The sequence below is a fragment of the Mytilus edulis genome, chromosome 5 (assembly GCF_963676685.1).
Source record: "Mytilus edulis chromosome 5, xbMytEdul2.2, whole genome shotgun sequence".
In the NCBI taxonomy this organism is placed as follows: Eukaryota; Metazoa; Mollusca; class Bivalvia; order Mytilida; family Mytilidae; genus Mytilus; species Mytilus edulis.
This window is the reverse complement of record NC_092348.1, coordinates 50,105,179-50,129,529: the sequence shown is the minus strand read 5'-3', so window position 1 is coordinate 50,129,529 and position 24,351 is coordinate 50,105,179. Positions and strand designations below refer to the sequence as shown.

The 24,351-nt window shown below is 31.5% G+C and overlaps 2 protein-coding genes across 9 annotated transcripts in view; one reads left to right on the top strand and one right to left on the bottom strand.

The window, feature by feature from the left end:
• The window catches only part of LOC139525446 (adenylate cyclase type 2-like), a 74,591-nt gene extending 61,545 nt beyond the window's left edge, over positions 1–13,046 (top strand). For 5 of the 8 annotated variants that reach the window (XM_071320780.1, XM_071320781.1, XM_071320784.1 and 2 more), the window contains 11 exons: positions 1,781–1,945; positions 2,348–2,429; positions 3,476–3,607; positions 5,277–5,330; positions 5,929–6,080; positions 7,007–7,076; positions 7,949–8,107; positions 8,680–8,814; positions 9,359–9,569; positions 10,382–10,506; positions 12,481–13,046. In XM_071320780.1, coding sequence (XP_071176881.1) covers positions 1,781–1,945; positions 2,348–2,429; positions 3,476–3,607; positions 5,277–5,330; positions 5,929–6,080; positions 7,007–7,076; positions 7,949–8,107; positions 8,680–8,814; positions 9,359–9,569; positions 10,382–10,506; positions 12,481–12,597 — 1,402 coding nt within the window. In that variant the 3' untranslated portion in view covers positions 12,598–13,046. The remainder of the gene's footprint in view (positions 1–1,780; positions 1,946–2,347; positions 2,430–3,475; positions 3,608–5,276; positions 5,331–5,928; positions 6,081–7,006; positions 7,077–7,948; positions 8,108–8,679; positions 8,815–9,358; positions 9,570–10,381; positions 10,507–12,480) is intronic. The other 3 variants (XM_071320782.1, XM_071320783.1, XM_071320786.1) reach the window with 1 other exon arrangement.
• A 2,864-nt stretch (positions 13,047–15,910) lies between these two features.
• LOC139525445 (M-phase phosphoprotein 6-like) lies at positions 15,911–24,351 on the bottom strand. Its single transcript, XM_071320779.1, has 5 exons — positions 24,219–24,351; positions 20,285–20,397; positions 19,118–19,208; positions 18,128–18,222; positions 15,911–17,501 (listed from the first exon to the last, which is right to left on the bottom strand). Exons 1-5 carry the CDS (start codon positions 24,273–24,275, stop codon positions 17,363–17,365), a joined length of 495 nt encoding a protein of 164 aa, XP_071176880.1. The 5' UTR covers positions 24,276–24,351; the 3' UTR covers positions 15,911–17,362.

Here is a 24,351-nt window from a genome sequence, read left to right as displayed (position 1 = left end):
AAAAGACAACACGAATCTCTTTTCCTGCGTCAAGAGCTTTGCCAAATAAATCTGTTATGTGTAAGAGTTGGTTAATTGTAGAATCTCCAGGCATGAAACCTGACTGGGCACTTGTTATTATTTTATGTTTTGTTAAAAAGTTAAAGAAGTGCTTAAAAACACAACGTTCCATACTCTGACCAATGATCGACAAAAGTGATATCGGTCTATAGTTTGATACCAGTTCTCTATCACCACTTTTGAAAACTGGTATAACGCTTGCTAATTTCCAGGTTTCTGGATACACAGCTTCACGTATAGATTTATTGAAAAGCTGAGCCAGGGGCCTACTTAACTCTCGAGCAGCATACTTCAGAAGCCTACCGCTAATTTCATCAGGGCCCGTCGCTTTAGTGACATCTAACAAAGACAAGTGATCAAACACTTCCTCTTCGGTTATTATAATATTGTTTAAAATTGGTATATCATCGGACATGGGGGTATTAGGAAAAGACGCTTTAGAATCATCCACGGTAGCTTCCTTACAAAAAAAGAGATTAAATGCGTTTGATTTTTCATTATCGTCTTCTATATATTCATTATTTACTAACAAAGGGGGGTAATTTGTCGCTTTCGAAGGCTGTCCAGATAAATTTCTTAAAAGCTTCCACCAATTCTTAACATTGGTTTCTGGATTCTCTAATATATTTATTTGTTTGTTGAAAAAGTCAAGTTTAGCTGTTTTTATGAAATTTATGCATTGATTCCTAACATACCGAAATTGTCGCCAAGAATCAGCAGTATTTTTCTTTTTTGCCATTTTATGAAGTCTTTTTCGGCGCCGAATTAGTTTTTTTATATGACCAGTTAGCCATGGCGGATCTTGAGATCTAAACTTGACAAATTTACAAGGTATATGTTTTGTAGCTATTTTTAATATAGTTTCTGTAATTTTTGTCGCGGCAACATTTACGTCATTATTATTAATAGTATCATCCCAATTAACTTCACTTAGATCAAATTTATATTTAGTTAGGTCTGCGTGGTCATAGTCCCAAATCTTCCTATTAAAAACTTTATTTGGTGTTTTTTTAATGTTTATTATGCCACTCACAGGACAGTGATATCTTACATTAGCTTTCAAAATATTATCACCGACTTCAGTATATAAAAGTATGCCAGGATCATTTACTAAAATTAAATCCAGTAAAGATGAACTGGTCTCGCAGAAGAATGTCGGCTGATCAATTGCTTGGTTCAGGCCGTTTTGCAAAATAATATTTGTAAGTTTTGTGTTTCGATAATTCAACAAATTTTCGTTGAAATCGCCCGTTACTACTATTTTATCAATACCCGAATTGAAAGCATTTTCTATGGACAAATTCATATTATCCCAGTATTGCGCATTAGAATCAGGGGGTCTGTAAAATACTCCAAACAGACATTTACATTTTTGTGTGTTAATTTCTATCCAGAGACACTCAAGATTTTGTATTTCAAGATCATGACGTCGTTTACTTGGTATATTATCTTTTACATAAACTAAGACCCCACCACCGATTTTGTCTCCATCCCGATCCTTTTGAGCCTGCTAGATTTCTTTAAACATTTTATTTAGAAAAAAAAACTTACTTACAAGTAAATTTCAAATGAAAGATATGTTGATTAACCCAAGCCTCAAAAAATTTAGAATTTGACATTGGTAATATTTGTGTTTAAAAGATATATATTATATTATGAATTAATTATAGGTTCGTTTGTATTTTGTTGTTCAAAAAATAAGTTTTGATTTTAATTGCAGTAGTTGGGAAGGAAATAAAGATTACAACCCTTGGTGGATGAGGTTCAGTAAAGAACTAGAGTTAGAGTACAATAAAGAGCCAGATCTATGGTTTAAAGTCAGTCTTATATTGTTGTTTGGTGTCTTTGTTGGTATTCAGATTGTTCATGGTGTTGTATCTGTCAGGTAACACATATTAGTAGCAGACAGTTACAGATTATTTTGTATTCATTTATACATCAATCCTCTTCTGGAAAAATCAGAAAAGAAAATTTCAATGTGAGATAGTATTAATGTAAAGCGTATCAGCACTTTTCTTTAGACTGCAGAATAGCAATAAAATTGCTTTTCATATAATCCATGTATAATGTTCAGTATCTTGTTTGTTTAAATGCACTTACCCTGTATCCCTCTATAAAGAGCTACTCCAATTAAGTGGTACATGTATAAGATTCAAAATCGTACAGAGTAGAATAAAGTCAGGTCTACAATGAATTTTGAATATGATTACTAATTATTGTTCTTATTTGTTGTCAATAAAACATTACCATAATACACTATTATGTAATAAAAACCGTTCTTTTCCAGAGGATTTGAGTATTATGCAATGTTTGGTATTGGTATAACAGTATTCACAGTACTCATTGTTATAAGTCTGGGAGAAAATTTTGTAAGTACTGCATGACTTGTCAGTAAATTACACACTAAAAATGTACATTTATGTTCTGTGCATGTTAATCTTTCGACAAATATTAATTGCACACAATTTCTCACTGAGCTGGATGTCTCACATTTTTTCTGTAGTTACTTTTTAAGATTTTGAATTCAGAATAAACTTAAATTAAATTCATTTTTAGCTCATTAAAATATAGCTGAAAAATAATAAAAATAATATATCAAATGCTTGACAACTGACATATTTTGTTGAAATTTTAAATTATATGAGATGTTGTAAAAATAAAATAAAAAATATATTTAGATAGATACATACAATAGCTACATACTTAAGCTCACCTGTCTGAAAGAATTGACAAACATGATCAGGAAGATAAATAAGATCGACAAATAAGACAGCATGATCAAAATTGTTTTTCAACTTATTGAAGTTATGCCCCTTTAATGACGTTCACATTTGAATTTTTTTTACCATTATCTTGAAATTTGTAATCATAGATAGATAGAGACTTAAGCACAAATAATCAACAAGACCAATCAGTCAACTGGTTAATGGAGCAATTGCCCTGTAATGATAATGTTTAACAATTTGTTGAATTTTTTGCATATACATTTCTGAAATTCAAACTTGTTGAAGAAGTAAGTGCGCTAGTTTCTTGCCTGTAATAATTGTTGGAAAGGCAAATACCAATAAATGAACTTATTCTTGCTCTCTATATTTAAACTTTGACTGTCAAAATTTATAAAGATAGATAGTTGCTCACATTTTAATTATGAATTATTTAAAATCATATTAAGCTTGATAAGAATGAGAAATAGTTATAGTTTCATTAATTTAAATCAGACTTGGAGACTTACAAATTAAACACATTTTTTGTTGGTGATTTGTGGTTTGAATAAGTGTTTATTCTTTATCAAATATATAACAAAAAAATTTTTTTTTGCACTTTCATATGATTGTATTTACAACAAATGTGCATGCATGCATGGTCACTTGCCTTTTTCATAACACATATTCTTTTGAACATTTTGTTTTTGCAGAACACTGAAGAATCTAGTTTTTCAACCTGGTATTCTAGAATTTCTCAAAACTTTCTCCTGAGTTCACCTATTCACATTTTTACAATATGCCTGTGTGCTGTTTTGACTGGAATTTGTTCACTGATACCATTGGTAAGTGTGGCGGTGAATTTTATATGTATGCATGAAAAAAAATGATATGCTTGAATATAAAAACAATGAAGTTTTTCTTGTATTGTCTATTTTAATTGAGTATGTTATTGATTTTAAAGACTTAAAATCCCTTTAGACAGTTGAAACTGAATGTATATTTGACAATTGATAGCAATACATAATTTTTGTTGCTGCTTTAACTATCAATTTGTCTGTTTATTTGATAACTTTTTGTTTGTTGCTATTTTGTTTTGACACAAAAAAATCTTATAAAATAACAGTCAATTTTATTTTCTCATGGTCCTATTATTTAACCTTAACAGTTTCCAATATTTAAATTAGATAAGGTAATACCCATTGAATCCCCCCCCTCTTTGTGGGAAATTTGGTTGACTATATAGGTCATAACAGAAGCATGACTGGAGTGGGTCCCCACTTATGCAGTCAGTGGGCCCCCTTCTCATGAAAATTTCCAGATCCGCCACTGAAAATTACATTCTGCCATTGTCCTTGACCTCATTTTCTATGTTCAGTGACTCCTAAAAAGTTTGTATAAAATTTTACCATGTGAATTTCTCATTTATTATGAGTTAATATGATAACTATATGTGTTAAATGGGGTTCATGCAAGGTCCACATGTCCCTCAGACAAGATTCACCTGACCTTGACGTCATTTCATGGATCAGAGGTAACTAGTTAATAAACCTTCTACACTTTTCAAACCGATACCTGAAACTTCAGGCAGATTGCACAAATGTTGAAGTTGTGGACCTGCTACCATTGAACTGTTTGAGGATTTTTTTGAGGATTTTTTTTCTCATATTACCAGACTTGGGAACGTAATTTTTCAGCAAAATCTCTAAAAGTTTTTATCAACTCTTCTTAGGGTTTTTCAGCCAGATCCACGAAACTGCACAGGAAGATTGAAGATATGTTGCATTTGATTGCTATATGGAATAGCTTGAAGATTTTTTTTTCACATTTTACTGGACTTGGTAACTTTCAACAACTTTTTGTAATTGTAATTACATTGCAATAATTTTATTTTAATTATTTACACAAATTGCAACCTGGTTTTTTGAGACTCAGAGCCATTTTTTTGTCGAGCCTGCAACTTTTGTTGCAGAAAGCTCGACATAGGGATAGTGATCCGGCGGCGGCTACAGCGGCGCCGTTATCTAACTTCTTAAAAGGTTTATATTTTAGAAGGTGAAAGACCTGGATGCTTCATACTTTGTATATAGATGCCTCATGTTACGAAGTTTCTGTCAGTCACATGTCCAATGTCCTTGACCTCAATTGCACGGTTCATTGCACTGTGTTAAGTTTTTGTGTTTTGGTCTATTTTTCTTAAACTATAAGTAATAGATGAACTATATTTCCATTCTCAATTCTATATTTGTTGTATGGAAGCTTTGTTAGCTGTACATGTCTGCCTGGCATGGTTCATCTGACCTTGACCTCATTTTCATGGTTCATTGGTCTTTGTTTAGTTATCTTGGTTAATGTTAAGTTTATGTGACAGTTGTAATAAAGCTTTATACCATAGGACTATCAACATAATATCAATGATTAGTAAAGAAGGCGAGACATTTCAGTGTGTGCACTCTTGTTTTATATTTGGCCTATGAATATAATTAATTTGCAGTTACACATTTTCTATAACAGGTCAGTTGTAACAGGACTAAAGACAAGATGCCTGATGGTTGTAATAAACCTATTGTAAGTTTTTATCATTTTACATTTTGGTAAATTATTCTCATATTTTTAGTCTTTTTGTTGTTTGCAATGATATTTATATCTCAGGAAATCATATAATAACTTTGGACAATTTATACTGTTTGAGGCAAATATTTGGCCTCTGGTTTTCAGATCTTTCAAAGACATTGTTTTTCAGATTTCAAGTTTGTGATTCAGAATAACCCTGCTGTATTCAACAACACATTTTGTTAATAATTCATGCCAAAGGTATGATGGTAAATTCTAAAGCCCCCTGGGTAGTCCATAAAAACTGATAAAATCAAATGATTGGCTTTATCAACCAGCCAACAGAACAAATGGAAAAAAACAACTGTCATATTCCTAACTTTGTACAGGCATTGATGAGGGTTTTTTTAACGACATTGACTTCCTGTTAGGGTCTTGCATGGTCAGAATTTGAGAAATTGGTGGGTAAAACCTGGTTTTGTAGTTAACTAAACACCTAACTTGTATGAAATTTTTTTAGCATGTCTTCTCATATCTACTAAGAAGTAATGAATTGTACTTAGATAAGAAATTGAATCCATTGAAACATTGTTGTTCATTTGATCTTTTTCAGTATTTTGTACTATGCAGTTTTCTGAGTTTATCAGCGAATGTGTTATTTCTACAAATCAAGTACATAGTAAAAGTATTGTTAATGACTGTTGCTGTTATAGTTTTTGACATTCTGTTCCATACAGACTCGATATTCCAGACAGAAGGTACTTTGTAAGTATTGTTATTGACTGCTTTTTTGTGTGATAAGAGTATATGCATACATTTATAAATAAACTCTCAAGTTATAAAAATCAGAGATGCTAGTCTTATGTTAATACTAGAGCATAGCATGGATTATGATACAAGTTATTATCTTTTATATATATATAGATATGTAACCATCAAACCCACCACTGAAAGACATCTAAAAGTGTTAGTTCTGTATTTCCACAGGATTATCTCCCTTTATGTATGCAAACTATTAATGATGTGCCTGTAAATGTTTATGAGTCTAGTCAGTGGTTGTCATTGTTTCTGTGTGCGTTATGTTTATTGAGATTTGGTTGAAAGATTCATATATATATATTCATTATTTATTTTATTTGTCTATTATTTGATTTTGTCATAGGAAGTGTTCATTGTTGAAAGTTTTCTAGTGAGCAATGTCTTTTTCAAATAACTTCATTTGTTATGTTGTCATTACATTGACAATAATCCTACATCCCTCCATTTACTTAGAAGTAAAAATTCACACCGACCTCACCAATTATGGCAAATGGTATTCACTATCTTATTTTCTCACTATTATTTGAGGGGGGTCCTGATCCTGAAATCCCAGACTTAAAAACATGAAATCCTGAGGTCCCGAATTTAAAGAAATTTAAATCCCGCCATCCCAAAATTTGAAAAAAGAATTCCCAGATCCTGAAAGGATCAATCCCCAAATCCTCAGCTTAAAAACACTGATCCCGGAATCCTGATAAAGGTCCTTCCCCTCCTCTTATTTATTTCTTAATCCATTTTAAAAATTTTGAAAATTTATGCAGGAGTAATGGATTTCCTCTGAGAGCATTTGCCCAAACACATTCAGGGTTGTTTGTCATCATGCAGGATACACTTGTAATGGAGGATAAGTATATGATATTTGTTATTTGTAGGTCTCTGTCAGTATTGGGTTCAGTATATACAGGAGTTATGTTTGTGGCTTTAGTATATTTCTGTAGACAGGTATGTGTGTATTTATTATTAAGACCTTAAGTTAAGGATTTTTTGTCAAAATAACTGAAATTTCCATGAAGACAAGAAATTCAGAACAGTAAGCACCTTTTATTAAGAAAATATAAAAATATGAAGATGCCAATGAGAAAAATCTCCACCAGAGACCAAATAATGACAAATGTTTTAAAGAATTTAAACAAAAAAACTGACTGCCTTATAAATATACAAAACAATAAACGAAAAAAAAAATATTGATAAACAAGAACAAACCACAACCACTGAATTACAGCTACTAACTTGGAACAGGCACATACAGAATCAATGCCATTTGTGATAATTTATAGTTACAAGAATGATCTCCAAATTCAAGCAAAACCAAAATTTAAAATTGATTTACAAATCTGTCAAGATATACTGGGTACAATAGAAAAACAAAGGATATGCATGGGGTATCCAGGCTCGTAGCCAGGAATTTCCAGGGGGGGGGGGGTTCGTTGGACTCACGAACTCGACTTTCACAGTCACAATTTGAACAAAATGTTGACTTTAACAGTGCTTATTTGATTTCAAGGGGGGGGGGGGTTCGTGAGAACCCCCCGAACCCCCCTGGCTACGGGTATGGTATCTGTCCATTAAACAAAATCAGTGCATGCACAGAAAAAAATAAACCAAAAGCAAATAAACAGCACTTTTAGGGCTGTTCTTCATCTCAAAGTGAGGCCTTCAACACAAGGCAAACATAAAACTGGCACCTCACTGCAATTTGAGATGGCCTTTAAGTTTAAGCTTTATTGCAAACACAACTTGTCAACAGCTCAATTATATTATATTTTGTTTTATTGATTGATTGTTTTTTTTTATAATGTGGTGTTTTGTTGTAGGTAGAGTTTATGAACAGACTTAACTTTCTATTGAAAGACCAGTGTAGAACAGAGGCTAGGTTATCAGAGAACTCTGCTTCACTTAATATGAAGTTATTGGAGAATATTCTACCATCACATGTAGCTGAATATTTTCTTACTGATCAAGCTAAGGATCAGGTAATTTTATTTAACACCTTCAAATGTCCTCCTGTCTTCTTTAGTCAAAAGCATTTGAAAAAAAATCATTTAGAAAGTAGCTTATCATCCAGTAATAAAGAACACACAATCATATTGAAGACTTATACAATACAGAATCTGATACATTAAGACCTTGTTTTAGACAAAATGAAATATTTTGAAATAATCATGCTGTTATTTCCCCAAAACGGCTTTACTAGAAGAAAGTATAATAATGCCACTTTTATGGTCCATTGAATTCAAAAATAATAATTATCTTTCTTTATCAAATAATTTCATTCAGATGTTCACAAGACATTGGAAGAAAACATGCATCTGTATTTGAACAGTGGAATTACAAAATGTTGACACTGTGACTGTTTTCAACTGAAAACATAACTTTACAGGGTGGGTCTTTGAGTAAAAAAGAATATGTTTGTTTCTTCCTGTCAAATTTAGTAATCAAATTATATGAAAAGTTATAAAAAAATAAAAAGTTATAGTTTAGAAATATGGAATGAACACAACATTTTTCAAGCACACAAATAATGAACTATTATATTTTATTTCAGGAATTATACAGTGAAAGCCATGAAAATGTCTGTATTATGTTTGCCTCCATACCAAATTTTAAGGAGTTCTACCAAGAAAGTGCAGCTAGACAGTGTATAGAACTACTCAATAATATTATTGCAAAGTTTGATCAGGTATTCTTTAAATACATCTAATCTTTCCTCAGTACAGATCTATCATTCAATGTAAAGGTGTCTGTTTATCAAAATTACAGATTCTAATGAGGACTTAAATTTGTTGATTTGTGTTGTTTTCTGCATTTGTCTTCATGGCCAAATTAATGAGAAGAATCCTTCTGTCATAATTTCCCACTTTATGGTCTATGTTTAAAACTTGCTTGCATTGAATATGCAGTCATTGGCTGATCTCATGTCGAACCAAGTTTAAAAAAAAAGAGTTAACTTGTTTGGTTACATATTGTCCTGTTACTGTTACCTATAGTTACCTAGGCTAGTGTGCAAAATTGTTCCCAGCACATCAACTAGTTTAATACACACACAAAATTATTTTTTGATTTACATTACTTATTTAAATGACATTGATATATTAAAATTAATGTATAATGGACTGTACAATTTTCCTTCATATGATATAGATAATTTTCATCATCATTTGAACATTGTATGAATGTTTAAAATAAGTCTTTTTATAATAAGAAAAAAAACCATTTGATTTCAGATGTTACTTTTGCCAGAGTTTTCCAAAGTAGAAAAAATCAAAGTGATTGGAAGTACATACATGGCTGTGACAGGATTAAAACCAGATCTCTGTTCTAATGCAGAATCGTCACACAGGTCAAATGTTGTTACCATGACGCAGTTTGCATTGAAAATGATGTCAGAACTGGAGACTATTACAACAAATACATATCAGTTTAAATTAAGAGCAGGTAAAGCAGACATATTGTAAAACAATTAATCATAATAGTATTAACAGAAGATATGGAGTATATGTGACATACTAGTAGACAGCAACCCAACACCACTTAAGACCAAAGGACATGTGGAGGTCATAATACTTTATTCAAGAATAAATAGGTCAATATGTCAAGTTCTATTAAAATCATCCAGACTTTAAAAGTTGTAAATGAGTCAAAACAAAGGTAAACAGACTTTAAGTAATGTGCATGAAAAGTTTTGTCTATCATTGTGTCTGGTGAGTTGTTACAAGAACTGTCTTTTTGGAGAAGCCTCTTTGTAGTCTTTATAGCAAAATTGAGTATTTTTCATTTATTTCCAAATGATCAAGTTCTACTGCATCGAAAAAAATGCTTAAAAGATATTGACATATTATAGAAAAGTTCAAATGTGTAAATTTTTTAAAGAAATGAAAAATAAATAAGAAATGAGTGGTGTAACAGTACCTGCAACAAAAGAAAAAAATATAGAAATCTGTTAGTTGGGGCCTAGACCTTCAGATTTGTATTAAGCACAAAAAGCGTCTAACAAAACACACCAACATAAGAGTACATAGTTATTGAAAGCTAATTTATATTTCAAATTTAACTTATTACCTCCAAATGATGTAAATATAAGACATCAAAAACAGTCTGTAAAAAGCATGACCTTGTGTAAATATTAAGAGGATGTAGGCTTCTTGAATTTTTTAATTGCATATATGTAAAAAATATTTGCAGTAGGTCTCAAAGTTTATTTTTCATTGGAGTTATATTCAATAAAAAGAGTTATTCGTCTTTTTAAGGTATCAACACTGGTCCTGTAACAGCAGGTGTTATTGGTGCTAAAAGGCCATTGTATGACATATGGGGAGATGCTGTTAATGTAGCTAGCAGGCTGGATTCCACAAGTGAAGAAGATAAGATACAGGTAAACAATTACTTTGTTTAGATAATCTGATCCTGTAAATTTAACAAAAATTAAAATTTGAGAATAAAGTGTTAAATAACAAACTAATAATATTTTTATACAAAGATTTTAGGAAATGTAATTATCAGCTTGGTTTAATTCTACATTAGCACAATGCTGTCATTCAAGTGACAAATGCCTGGTCTTTTTCTAAAAAAAATACCTTTTCTAAACATTTTTGGCTTAAGGAGGCTCGCGGGTATAAGATTTTCAGAAAAAAATTAAACATTTATTTTTCATTACAAATTTTATTTATTACCTTAAGTAGTTGTTACTTTATCATATGGTACTAAAATCATTCCAAAAAATCAATTCTTGTTGGCCGCAGATGACTTTTAAAATGTAGATATCATTGAAAAAGCTCCAGATTATCTCCCTTTGGTGCAAAAATGCCATTTTTTGGCATTAAAATTGAAAATTTTTTTTAACTCATCGGTGACCTATATTTTTTATTGTTGTTTTGGATTAAGCTGTACATAAACTAAACAATTGTAAAATTTAAGCGATTTCTGTAATTTAGTTATTTTTTTATTTCTATATTACAGCTATTTCTCCTATTAGTTCAACAGAAAAAAAGGACATTAACAAAAATGTATGCTTCTTTCGAAGGCAGATTGTGAGCGTAAATGAACGGTGACCCCATTTTTTTATTTCATTTTTCTATTAAGTATAAGATAAAGTTCATTTATAGAAAAATATATAGAAATCCTATATTAAATTAAAAAAAATGATTTAGACCCGCGAGCCCCCTTAATTAAGAAGAATGCAAGAGCCACACAAAAATAATTTTTGATAGCAATTAGCTACTTTTTAAAGATGAAAATATCATTTTGATTCAAGGTTGTTTCTTCATTTCAACCTCCCCTTTGTGATATGTTGAAGGGGACTTAGATATATCAGGGTCTGATTTTGTGCTCTCTTTCATGTATACAATCCTTACCAGATTTGATATCAACAATGTCTTGGACAAGTTCAAAAATCAGTGCCAATCTACTTTTATCCTGCTTTGCCAAGGCAGAAGCTGAACTAGTAACAACTTGACCTTGTCCATCTGTATGAGTGAAAGAAAACTTTCATCAATGTTTTTTTTTTCATTTTAAGAAAAGGAAAGAATTTTGATAATGTTGAGTGGTAGTGAGTAAGAAATATTTATAACTGCAATGTAGCCAATTCCTGTTTGCCCATAGCTTGACATTTTTCAACACTCATTATACATAGAAATTTTCATCAAAGTTTTCTTGGCTTCTTTAAAGGGAATGATTTAATATTTGGTCTGGGAATGATCTGTAAATTGTCTTCAAATGTATCCTGTAGTTGCTCTTGTTGATAGGGCCATCATTTTCTATCAGATCCTTATCATATTTGTATAAAGGTTTCCTCTCATCAAAATCTCCAATGAATTCCTTTATCAGAATAAATTTAAATGGAAGACAGTCACTATAAGCTTTTCCCCTTTATGTGTGTGGGGGGGGGGGGGGGGGGGGGGGGGGGATATGTTATGTGAGCTTGATCAGTTAATATTTTTATTCAATATCAAAGGATTCAAAAATGTTATCTGAATAAACAACAATTTCTGGATGTTGAAGGACTAACTCTTTCTTTATTTTACAAGCAGATAATTTTAAATGTATATGATAATGGAAAAATTTGGGGAATTTAAAGACTACCTAGCACTGTTTATGTGACAGGGAACGTATTTTGGAAATCTATGTGATCAGTTTTTGGAGAGTAGAAAAGGAGATGTCTTACAAGCATGGTGCTTACAACTTTTATATGACTTTATCCAATAAGCCTTTCTTAAAAAGTTTTTCCTATTTATAAAAAAAAAAATTAGACAGCATTTATTTTCCCTTTAAGTCATTACTAGAAAAAATTAAAAATATATATATTAGTCTAAAATTTCAAGTAAATCATGTGTTATATCTCTTCTTACAGGTTACAGAGAAGAATGCAGAAATTTTAATAGATGCAGGATTCAATTGCCATTTAAAAGGAATGACACTTTTGAAAGGAAAAGGAGAAATTGTCACATACATGGTTACCCCATCCTGATGCATTACCGTCAGTCTAACATCTAAAAATCAATTGATGCAATGCAAACCTAAATCCAGTCTTCAGTCTAGTCAAAACAATGGATACAAAGAAATGTTGGGATGTTGATATGTCAAATGTTATTTCAAAAGTTAAGAGACAACAATACTGTGATAATACACTGGAATTTTCCTTCTTATTCAGTGTTAAGTACATGCTTTGTAAGATTTGTGCAAAAAGATTGATATAAGTTGTTAGTTTGGAAATTCATGAGATTATAAGAGTTGATCATGACCTTAATTCTAGTGATGTATTTTGTCAATAGAGACTCAGAGCAATACATAGTCAACATTGTAGTATTTAAATATTAGCACTGCCCATGTCTTTTGTCAATGTACATATATTTATAATTACATTTTTGGTAAATTTATATGAATTATAATGTTTATGATAAATATAAAAATGATACTGTGTATTTTTTACTTTGATTGATTCCAACAATGACTCCTGAGAGTGTGCCATTTCAAATCAGAACATATGTATATGTGAAAGTTGGAGGAACTTCTTATTTCTTATATACCCCTGTCTCATGCCACCATCTGTCGTGTCATTTCAACACTGACCTTCAAAATGCTTAAACAAATATGCATAAAATTTAAACACAACATTAAGATTGACAGGATTAAATTACTACAAACTTTACCCTGTTGTTGTGATTGCTGAACTCAGGCTTTTGCTTTTGATAATTTTTTGGTATCATTCCAGAGATATATATTCTTGTAAATGTGAGACAAAGAGATAATAGCAAAATGAAATGAGCAACATTACTATGTTAAATTAGGTCTTCAGACGACGCTGACGACGACATAATACCAATATACAACCACAAACATTTTGCAGTAGTATAAAATCTAAATATACCATTAGATTTGAAATATCAATCAAGAAATAAACAATTTATACGAAGGTAAGTATTAGAAAACAATTGCTTTCAGCCTCTTATTCCTACATAGTTAGAGCCATAACTGCATAAGCGGCATAACCCCAGATATCAATTTAAACTTTCCTTTTTTGCTACAGAACCTTGTACAATATCATAGAGATCCATACTTACACTCAAGTTAGTGTCAGGAAACCAAAAAATGATTTATTCTTTGGTTATGTTTCCTCTTTTTATGCCTTAACGATTTGGGCACTAACCACCAAAATCTATCAATAACGTAAAGACATGGAAATTTGTGGTACAATTTCTAAGAGATCCATATACAATTACATAAGTTATTGACCTGAAACAAGAAAATCCTCATTTGGCCTCTAATCCCCAAACGGTTAGGACAATTACTAAAATCAATAACAAGTCCCTTTTGTGGTATGGACCTTGTAGTACACTTTCATAAAGATCCATACACTTTAATAATATACTGAAGTTAATGTCTAGAATCAAATTTATTTGGAAGACGATGATGTCATACCATAATAGGACAGCAAAAATTTTGCACTCATCCCATCATGATAGGCTAGAAACATCTATTGTCGACAAAGGTATTATTGATTTTATTGTCAAGCTTGCTACCTAACTTTACTGTTCTTGGTACACTCTCATGCATATAAACTAACAAGAAAATGAACATATGTCCTTTTCCCAAGAATAGTGTTCCAAAAAAAATATCAATTCTACAGAATCAAAATTAAAATAGGTTTCAGTAAAGTAAATGTACAATGGACAACTATAGAATAGGATATACCCCAAGATATCAGAGCTAACTCAAACTGTTTGTGAGCACTGAACGGTGAAGATTGCTTTTATTTGACAGAACTTTTCTGCTAACTGCACACATTTACAGGTAACTGGCATGTTTCATTCATGACATAAATACTTTAAGTTAGTATCTTAAGATTTTATTGGCATAGCAACATTTTTATCCAATTTTACACATAGCTCCAATAATCTGCACTTCTCATTGCTTGCTACATGGATCTTAACAGAGGAATGATAAAATTTAATATATTTTATATAGTAAATATTAAACGGAACATTTTCGTGTGGAGTTCTTGTTGCAAGGGAAAAATTTGGAACAGATCTAATTAGCATTTGCAGGGGAGGAATTTTAATGATTTTCCATGTGCTGCATATGCAATGCACAACAAAAATAATATTTGTCTTGTCAAGTATACTTATACACATGTTTTACATTGTCTTATCAGGACCTTTTATAGCTCACTATGCGGTATGGGCTTTGCTCATTGTTGAAGGCCATACAGTGACCTATAGCTATTAATGTCTGTGTCATTTTCAGTGTTCTAGGATTCCCATTACCCGTTACCCGGGGTAAGTGGATTAGGACAACGGGTAAGTCATTTTTTAGCCTTTGTCACCCGGTGGTAAGTCAATTTTCAAGTTCGGGGAAGCCGAAAAACTCTTGAAATTTCCCGGTCCTCTTCAATTTTCCCATATCTGCTTTTTATTTTTATTAAATCACGAGAAAAAACTTTGATAAAAGATCGAAGATTTTGTCGATGTCTATCGGCGCTTTTATTCAAGCACTCGTTTACTAGGTGTAATCAAGCGCAAAAGAGACCACATTCTTCTCCTATCATTCTAAAAGTCGGTCACGGTGTCGGTAAAATCGGAAAATCCGGATTGATAACTGGTGCTTAAATCGGGACATAAACGATTTTTTTCCTTGTCATCAGAGGAAAATAAACTTACAGTTGCATTTAGTATAGCTCTTAATAAATGACATAGTAATAACTATAACATATTTGTCAAATTTAGTAAGAAATCGGGTTTTTTTAAATTTTGTACAAAATTCAATCGTATCCGAATCCAGCTTTGTTCAGACAAACTTCACAACACATAATTTAAAGCATGTCATAAAAGTTTTTTGAGCGGCCACCAGACCCCCGCCGTCCGCATTGGTTGGCGGATTTAACTTTTAGATGTGGGTAAGTAATTTTTTTATTGTTCTTACCCGTGGTAAGTCAAGGTGCCAAAAAAATCCTAGAACACTGATTTTGGTCTTTTGTGGATAGTTGTCTCATTGGCAATCATACCACATCTTCTTTTTTATATTATACACATATATATCATTTTACAACTTGAATATCTGAGTAAATATTTTTAATCAATTGCTTAACATGGGCATGGATTAAAAAGCCAGGGCTATGTTCACCTCGTATGAACGCTCAAAACTGTGTGAGGCTAGGATAATATATTTATGCAGCTGGTGAAATATGGGTTTTTATGCAATATTTACCCAAAACATTACTTTGCCAAAGGAATTCAGTATTTCATCTTTTTGAGAAAATCTATGGTCACCTTGAAGAAAACAAATTTCAACAATAATAATTTATTCAACAAGCAAGTTATGCAACTTCATTACAATATTGTAATATATTTCTATGATAAGTCTTGTTATAAACAATACTAAATCCACTATACATAGCATGCAGTATTCAAAAAGTTACAAAATTTTCAAATTCTGTAAATCTGTAACAAAATAACTGTGAAGTTTGCTTTAACCAAACTAACACACAAAGTGCATATGTTGAATTAATGTCAATTTATTTTAGGCTTAATTACAAAAAAAATTAAATACATCTTTCCATAAATATTGTAAATAGAAGATTCTTAAATACTTGTTATAGCGGTTATAAATATCTATTAAAATATATGTTCATACACAATTGCCATAAAATAGATCTTGCAATAAATATATGTTCAAAATGTATTCAATTTAACAATATAACAAAATTCATTTAATATAACCATCTATTAAAAATTATTTTCAATGATAAATAACTTTTCAACTTTAAAACACAATCAGTAATTTGATGTAAAAGAAAAATAAGTCGATTCAAAGGATACATAGATCTCTACATAATGGTACTACATTTGTAATATCATTTTCTGAATATCCCATTTCATTTGGACTGATCTTACAATCACGGTATCGCACACAGGGGTTCAAATTAGTGTGGGTCAGAGGTCTGAGACTTGTCTTTTCTAGAAGAGGACTATTTATTATTAAATTAGGAAAGTCAAGGACCTACCTTAATTTACACTGATGCTTTAAACAGGACCATTAATTTCTTATGGAGGACCATTCACTTAAAACTTCAAATGGTCCTGGACCTTTCATTATTTAAATAAAATTTGAACCTCTACCCATGTATTTTTTTTGGAGCAAGAGGGACACAAAAAAAATGTTGACATTTCTGTTCTTCACATTTTAATTTGTATTGATGACAATTAATCAATGATCAATTTTCATTATTTATCTTAAAGGACCAATATCCTTAATACATGTAGTTTTATCCAGACTGAAACAATTGATAAATAAATGGAGAATGAATAGGCATTGCTTATGAGTTTCATAATTTTAGGTTGAGGCAAATTAAGCATATAGATAAGACATACAGAAAGGCAAGGGTGAAATTTGATGTCCCCTCTGCCACATCTTTCATAAATACTGGAGTTTACATATTTTACAGCATCCCTAGATTTGTCTGACTATGAGTCATCATTACTTTATATACCATGGTTTTAACTTTTACTAACATCATAACTGATTTTAACCTTTGAATATTACAATGATAAATGTGTAAAACATTTAAAATAATATAACAACTACCCATACACAGTCTTTTCTCTTCAGCTTACTATGTATTGAATAACTGAGAGCCATTGTACTCTTCAAAAGCGTCAACAATGTCATGTTTTCTTACTGTCTTAGTAAGTCATATGTTCTGATAGTATCACACTTTCCTGTTACATGTAACAGCTTCAATCATCTTTTGGTTTTAAGAACGCTCTGACCCTTTGTTTGACCTCTGTGGTCGTTGCCTCCTCTTCTTCTGTTAAAGCAGATCTTTGTCGTTTTTTTGCAAATTTCTTTGCAATTGTTCCAAACAATGTCTTATATCTATAAAATACAAATTCATTTGATAAATATGTAATCTGATTTTAAAGATTAACAATAAAAACAGTGTTATATATTTCTTTTTTTTGAAAACACAGTGTATTTAATTTTGTAATTATGAGACAATGGTTATAAACAGATTTTCTTGTTAATTTACAGAAGCTGATCACATGTTAGAGAGCAAACTTCTCCACTAGGGTGAAATTTACTGAATTGAATATATTCAGAAGTTAATACAATAACTGGGTCAATATCATTGTTGATGGATTTTTTTTTGTATCACTAGACAAGAATGATTACCCAGTAGTCATTTTCGGTAAATTTGATGTCATAAGATTGAACCGTCTATTTAAAACAATTAAAATATTTTTCTACCCGAATTTGTAGTAGCTAGACTGTAGCAGATTTGGCATATTGGGTTTTGAAAGCTTTACAACTTTGTAATTGTTTAATCCTTCCAACTTTTCAATTTCAGTGTCACTAAGTGTATATTGAGGTTGAAAAATATTCCATCTATGTTTTATCTGTATGTAAGCAGCAAATAACATTTAAAATTGTTTGTTGATACCATGTTAAAAAGTAAAGATATCACTTCAATAAAGAAATATTATATTACAAAACAAATTTACCTTCCTGCCATCTCTTCATCATCAACCCTCAGTTCTTTTTCTACAGCCTCAGAACGTGCATTCTCCTTCTCTGTTGCAGCTGCTTTCATCATTTTCTAAAATACAAAATATGAGAAAATAATTCAGAATTCCACTATTCAAAAATCAAAAAACTACTTATGTGAAAAAAGTTTGATAAGAAGATGTGTGCAAAAAAGTGTTATTGGAAGATTTATGAAAAGTATGCATCTAGACATAGTTTGATAATGTGTGTACCAAAAGCCAAGAAAAGTATGTTATCTTTTCAAAAGTTCTACACTAGCAATAAACAGGAATGCATATTTCTAATTTTGAATGCAGCCATGCTCAATGAATTTTCAATAAAAAAATTCTTTATTAGGAAACTGGAATGATTTGATTGAAGTCGAATATCCACTGGTAAAAAATAAATGCATATGAGAACAACACTAGACATGATGGACCCTGCTTTGTATTATACCCATATACTAAGCTGGATTATTAACTTGTGAATTCAATAAGTACCATCAGCAGCAGGACAAGTCACCCTACTAGGACACATAATATTTGGACTTAAAAGCTAACCAGTCAATGTCTCCGTTAGCAATAGATACCACATTACATCAAGTCTGCTTTGACCCAGCCCAGGATAAAACCTAAAACATTCTGCATACAAGACAATCACGCTACCAACAGTCTACTGAGCGGATGAAGAATGGAGAAAAACAGTAGAAAATACAATGCTACTGTAGTAAATCTATTCATAAAGCCTCCAGCAAAAGCATTGAATTAAAATTGACACACTATATACCATGATCAGTTTATAGATTATATAAAATTGAGAATGAAAATGGGGAATATGACAAATTTCATATCATTCCAATCAATCTATGGGAGATTTCCTGCTGAATAATATCCAGTGTCAACATGATGAAATATGAATAAAAGGAGACAACTCAACTCAACAATTCAGTCATTGAATATTAAATATACCTCAATTTCAGGGTTACAACCATTGAATGAAAATCTGCCAAATTTCAGGTCTTCAATTCTCAGGATACTTGGTTCTGTAATAAACTTGCTCCTTAAAACAAAAGAATATTGTTATTACTTTTAATTATGTTATCATTTACATTATAATTTTTTTTTCTCTTTCTCTCTTTTTTTAATATGAGTGGTAATGACAGGAGAGTGTCATCAAAAAAACTTTTGTCATTATAAATTAGCCAATTAGGCAGTTGTTGCATTATCATATCTACTCGTAGTTATTTTCTGAGAGAAATTTTGAAAAATACACACTTCTTATCTCAAACTATGAGTCTTTACTTGCATCTCAAGTACATATTACTTCAGAAGCACATAAAGTGCTCTCTAAAATCAGTATCATACTTTTATATTGCTAACCTTGGGTTGGAGCTGCTGCAAAGAGAGTTCTTAAGTCTAAGCAAAAGGACACATGTCAGACTGATAACAACAAATCAAAATATAAAATATTGTCAAAAACTATAGCTTTCATTTTAAAACAAAAAGTTATGGGTATACATCAATAATATGACAATCCAACAAACAAAACCAAAACACATATTTATAGTTTAAATACAGAAAAAACTATCTCATCCTTAAACTTAGCCTGACTACTGGTCTTTTTATGCTCCACTGGAGCATAAAAATTAGGTCTATGTCAAATGATTTATGTCAGAGACTTTTCACAAGCAATCTACATGTACATGTACATAACAAATATTGTCAAACTGTCATGAAAAATTGGTGAGAATAGCAAAATTCCAGAAAACCTAAACACTGATCATGCTGGTCAATGCAATATAAAAGGTAGACTTACATTGTATGATTCAAGTATATGACTATGTGTACAACTTACAAACCTCACCTAGAAAAATATTAGCCTGGTATCTTTTTGATCATCAGTTATTAGTCATTTAGCTCTTATCTTTCTTACATATTTATACTTCCATGGTTTATCTATATTTCAGTTTGAGCGTTCCTGATTAAGACAAATCTAGAAAAGCATTTGTTTTCAAGTCTTTAGATTTCTATGTTGTATTTTTGAAGGCTGTTGGTTGTCTTAAGTTTTCTCATATTTTTGCAATGACATGGTCAATTTGTGTACACTGCTGTAATAGATTTTTTAAAAATACATACTCTTTCTGTTTAGTTTCTGGAAGATCAAGAACCCAATGTTCATCATCAATAACTCGCTTCTGTTCTTCTTCAGACTTCTCTTTTTCAATTCTTAATGCACTTCTTTGCATAAACTGGAAGGAAAAAAAATATATGAACTAAATTTGCCAGCATCTTTTCTATATTGTCTTGTTATTTTAAGGAACTTTTTGCTGGACAACTGTTAAAATGTTTTAGCCTTGTCTTGTGGTCTAAGGGAATTGAAAATTTTTACATTGATCAAATTCTCAAAGCCTTTTTTCAAACCAGTATGTATAGATTTGTCCAAGATTGTGCTTTTAAGAAATGAATAAAGTCAAAACAAAGGACCTCTGCCCTACACCCCAAAAGAAAAAGAATATTTCAAAATGGTTTAGAAAAAATCAGTTCAAAGAGGAATAACTCCAATTGTTCAATATCAATAATAAACATTTCCTGCCTCATCTGGAAATTATTATTTATGGTTGAGATACAGACTAATAAATGTACATTGTATTAAAATTTTAACCTTTAAATGTCATGATCTAGATAAAAGAATTCCTAGATCTATTTGTTTTAGGTCTATTGATATACATGTATAATGTAAAAAGTAAAAATCACAAAAATACTGAACTTCGAGAAAAATTCTATCGGAAAGTCCCTAATCACATGGCAAAATCAAATGACAAAACACATCAAAAGAATGGACGACAACTGTCATATTCCTTACTTGGTACTGGCATTTTCCAAGGTAAATTGAACCTGGTTTTATAGCGCTAAACCTCTCACTTTTACAAGTCTCATCAAAACGATGTGTGAACAAAACAGACACAATAAATAAAATTGTCAAAATATGGGTACAGCAGTCATCACTGTGTTACAATCTTAAAACAAACAATTTAAAAAAAAGCACACAAGCATCCATCAAATTAAAAACACATTCATTGCTTCGCGTGTCTGACGTCAGATGTCAAAAATGAAATCTCCCTATTTTTCAGGCTTATTGTAATAAAGACAGTTTAATAGTAAATATAAATAGATTTTTAACATGTACTTTTGGATAATGTTTGCAAGATAAATTATTTTAATCATAAACTTTGGATATAATTATTTAGTTTTAAGATACAGTCATGCATTTTTATGCCCCACCTACGATAGTAGAGGGGCATTATGTTTTCTGGTCTGTGCGTCCGTTCGTCCGTCTGTCCGTCCGTTCGTTCGTCTGTCCCGCTTCAGGTTAAAGTTTTTGGTCAAGGTAGTTTTTGATGAAGTTGAAGTCCAATCGACTTTAAACTTAGTATACATGTTCCCTATGATATGATCTTTTAAATTTTAATGCCAAATTAGAGGGTTTACCCCAATTTCACGGTCCACTGACATAGAAAATGATAGTGCGAGTGGGGCATTCGTGTACTGGGGACACATTCTTGTTACTTATAATATAAATTGGAATTAATTTGTCAATTTCATTAAAATTACTTGGTTGACAGGTATAAAAGGGCGCTTCAGTGATTCCCTATGTAATCAACCATATTTGAAATAATTGACAGTAAGTAGTCAGTAGTAAGAATTTGATAGTACATGTACTTGGCTAATGTAAACTCTGCAACTCTATAAATAAGAGAAATATAATTATTACTGTGAACTGCAAACACTCGACTCATAAAATACCTTAATATAAGGGTTTGGATGGGGTTAAATGATTACAGAATAATGCCCTTAAAAAATGAAGATTAGAGAATAACGGGCAAAAAAAATGAAGATTAGAGAAAAAAGGGGTGAAAATTAAATGTTTACAGAATAACAGACCCCCCCCCCCCCCCCCCCCCCCCCCCCCCCCCAATCCTGACCCTCTTAAATTTTACGGGAACCTGTGTGATATCCAGCAATGGCGGACAAATAGCGATAAGGTGTATTGTATTGTAACTACATGTATATGTAAAAAAAATGTTTGTATCTATGTATCTATGCAAATCAATATTCTTTTTCCTTATTCATGTATGCTCTGTATGCCCCTATGGGCCCTTAATTGGAAATAAAATATGTTCTGTTCTGTTCTATACAAACCTGGTACTCCCATTTTTTTAAAAATTTCCACTTAATTCTTTTTAAGTAAAAAGCAGTGTTCTAGGATTCCCATTACCCGTTACCCGGGGTAAGTGGATTAGGACAACGGGTAAGTCATTTTTTAGCCTTTGTCACCCGGTGGTAAGTCAATTTTCAAGTTCGGGGAAGCTGAAAAACTCTTGAAATTTCCCGGTCCTCTTCAATTTTCCCATATCTGCTTTTTATTTTTATTAAATCACGAGAAAAAACTTTGATAAAAGATCGAAGATTTTGTCGATGTCTATCGGCGCTTTTATTCAAGCACTCGTTTACTAGGTGTAATCAAGCGCAAAAGAGACCACATTCTTCTCCTATCATTCTAAAAGTCGGTCACGGTGTCGGTAAAATCGGAAAATCCGGATTGATAACTGGTGCTTAAATCGGGACATAAACAATTTTTTTTCTTGTCATCGGAGGAAAATAAACTTACAGTTGCATTTATTATAGCTCTTAATAAATGACATAGTAATAACTATAACATATTTGTCAAATTTAGTAAGAAATCGTTTTTTTTGCGCCGTCCGCATTGGTTGGCGGATTTAACTTTTAGATGTGGGTAAGTAATTTTTTTATGGCACTGGCTACGGTTACATGGAAATGTAACAATAATAAAAATATTATTGTTACATTGGAGACTAATTGCCGGAATGCAAAGTTGGGTGAGGAACCGATTAATTACAAATGTAACAATAATTACTGAGGCTACGGTTACATTACGTTATTGTTACATGAAAAACAGAAATGTACGCTAGATTGATTAAACTTAAATCTTCTATAGTTGTTACGTTATTGCTTCATTCTTTCATATGTACAAAACAATACTTGTAATTTAATACTGATAAATAATAAAATATTATTATTCAACAAATGGTGTACAACTTGAATAGTTTTACTACGTATTAATGGTTTTGATGTTCTTAAAGATACTACTCAAGATTATAGGAGTGTGACTGTCAAAGGTGAAAAATATAGTTCAATGGTTTCACTTTTTTAAAGTATTTAACTGCATACCTACTCTTATTACTGTCATTATACTTTGGACCAATTTTGTTTATGGTGAAAAAAATAAAACTTGGGATGCGTTTTAAACGAAACTGAAACTGAATATCAAGACATACATTTCATACAGCTTTATAACTTGACGCAAATTGATAATCAAAAGCAAAGTTTGCTAACTGTAACTTAAATACTAAGAAATTCTGTATGTATCCGTGGAGGACGTAATTTCGTTCATCAATAATGTGTCGGACTTTAAAAACAACTTACTGAATTTGTAGAAATTGTCATTGTAAATAAAAAATTACAGTAAATAAATTGTATGTTATAAATGTATGTAATAAATGTCCTCAACTTTTATTATTTAGTACAAATTACTAGTCCCATCGTACATTGTTTTTTTCCCCCATGTAACAATAACGCAATGTAACCGTAGCCTCAATAATTATTGTTACATTCGTAATTAAACAGGTCCTTACCCAACCATGCATTCCGGCATTTAGTCTCCAATGTAACAATAATATTTTTATTATTGTTACATTTCCATGTAACCGTAGCCAGTGCCTTTTTTTATTGATCTTACCCGTGGTAAGTCAAGGTGCCAAAAAAATCCTAGAACACTGAAAAAGGGATAGGTTTTTCTTTAGTCATTTCTACAACAGCAATATAGGCCCTTGTCTAAGGACAATCTCTCTTTTAAGAGGTATTTCGATCTTTCTTCTTTTGTAGGAGAGGGGGGGAGGGGGTCCCAACCTGTTTAAAAGTTAAAACTATGGTATCACGGCACAAATGCTTGCTATGTAAGTATAGTACTAAAAAAGGACAATTGTGTTACCTTCATTTGCAAGACATTCTTAGACAAGTTACCCCTTTGTCCTGACCCCCCTGCCATGGCTGTTTATGCTTTTCCCTTTCAGCCTTCACATGTGGCGATGTGCGTCTTTTAGAACCGGAAGTTGATGAAGACA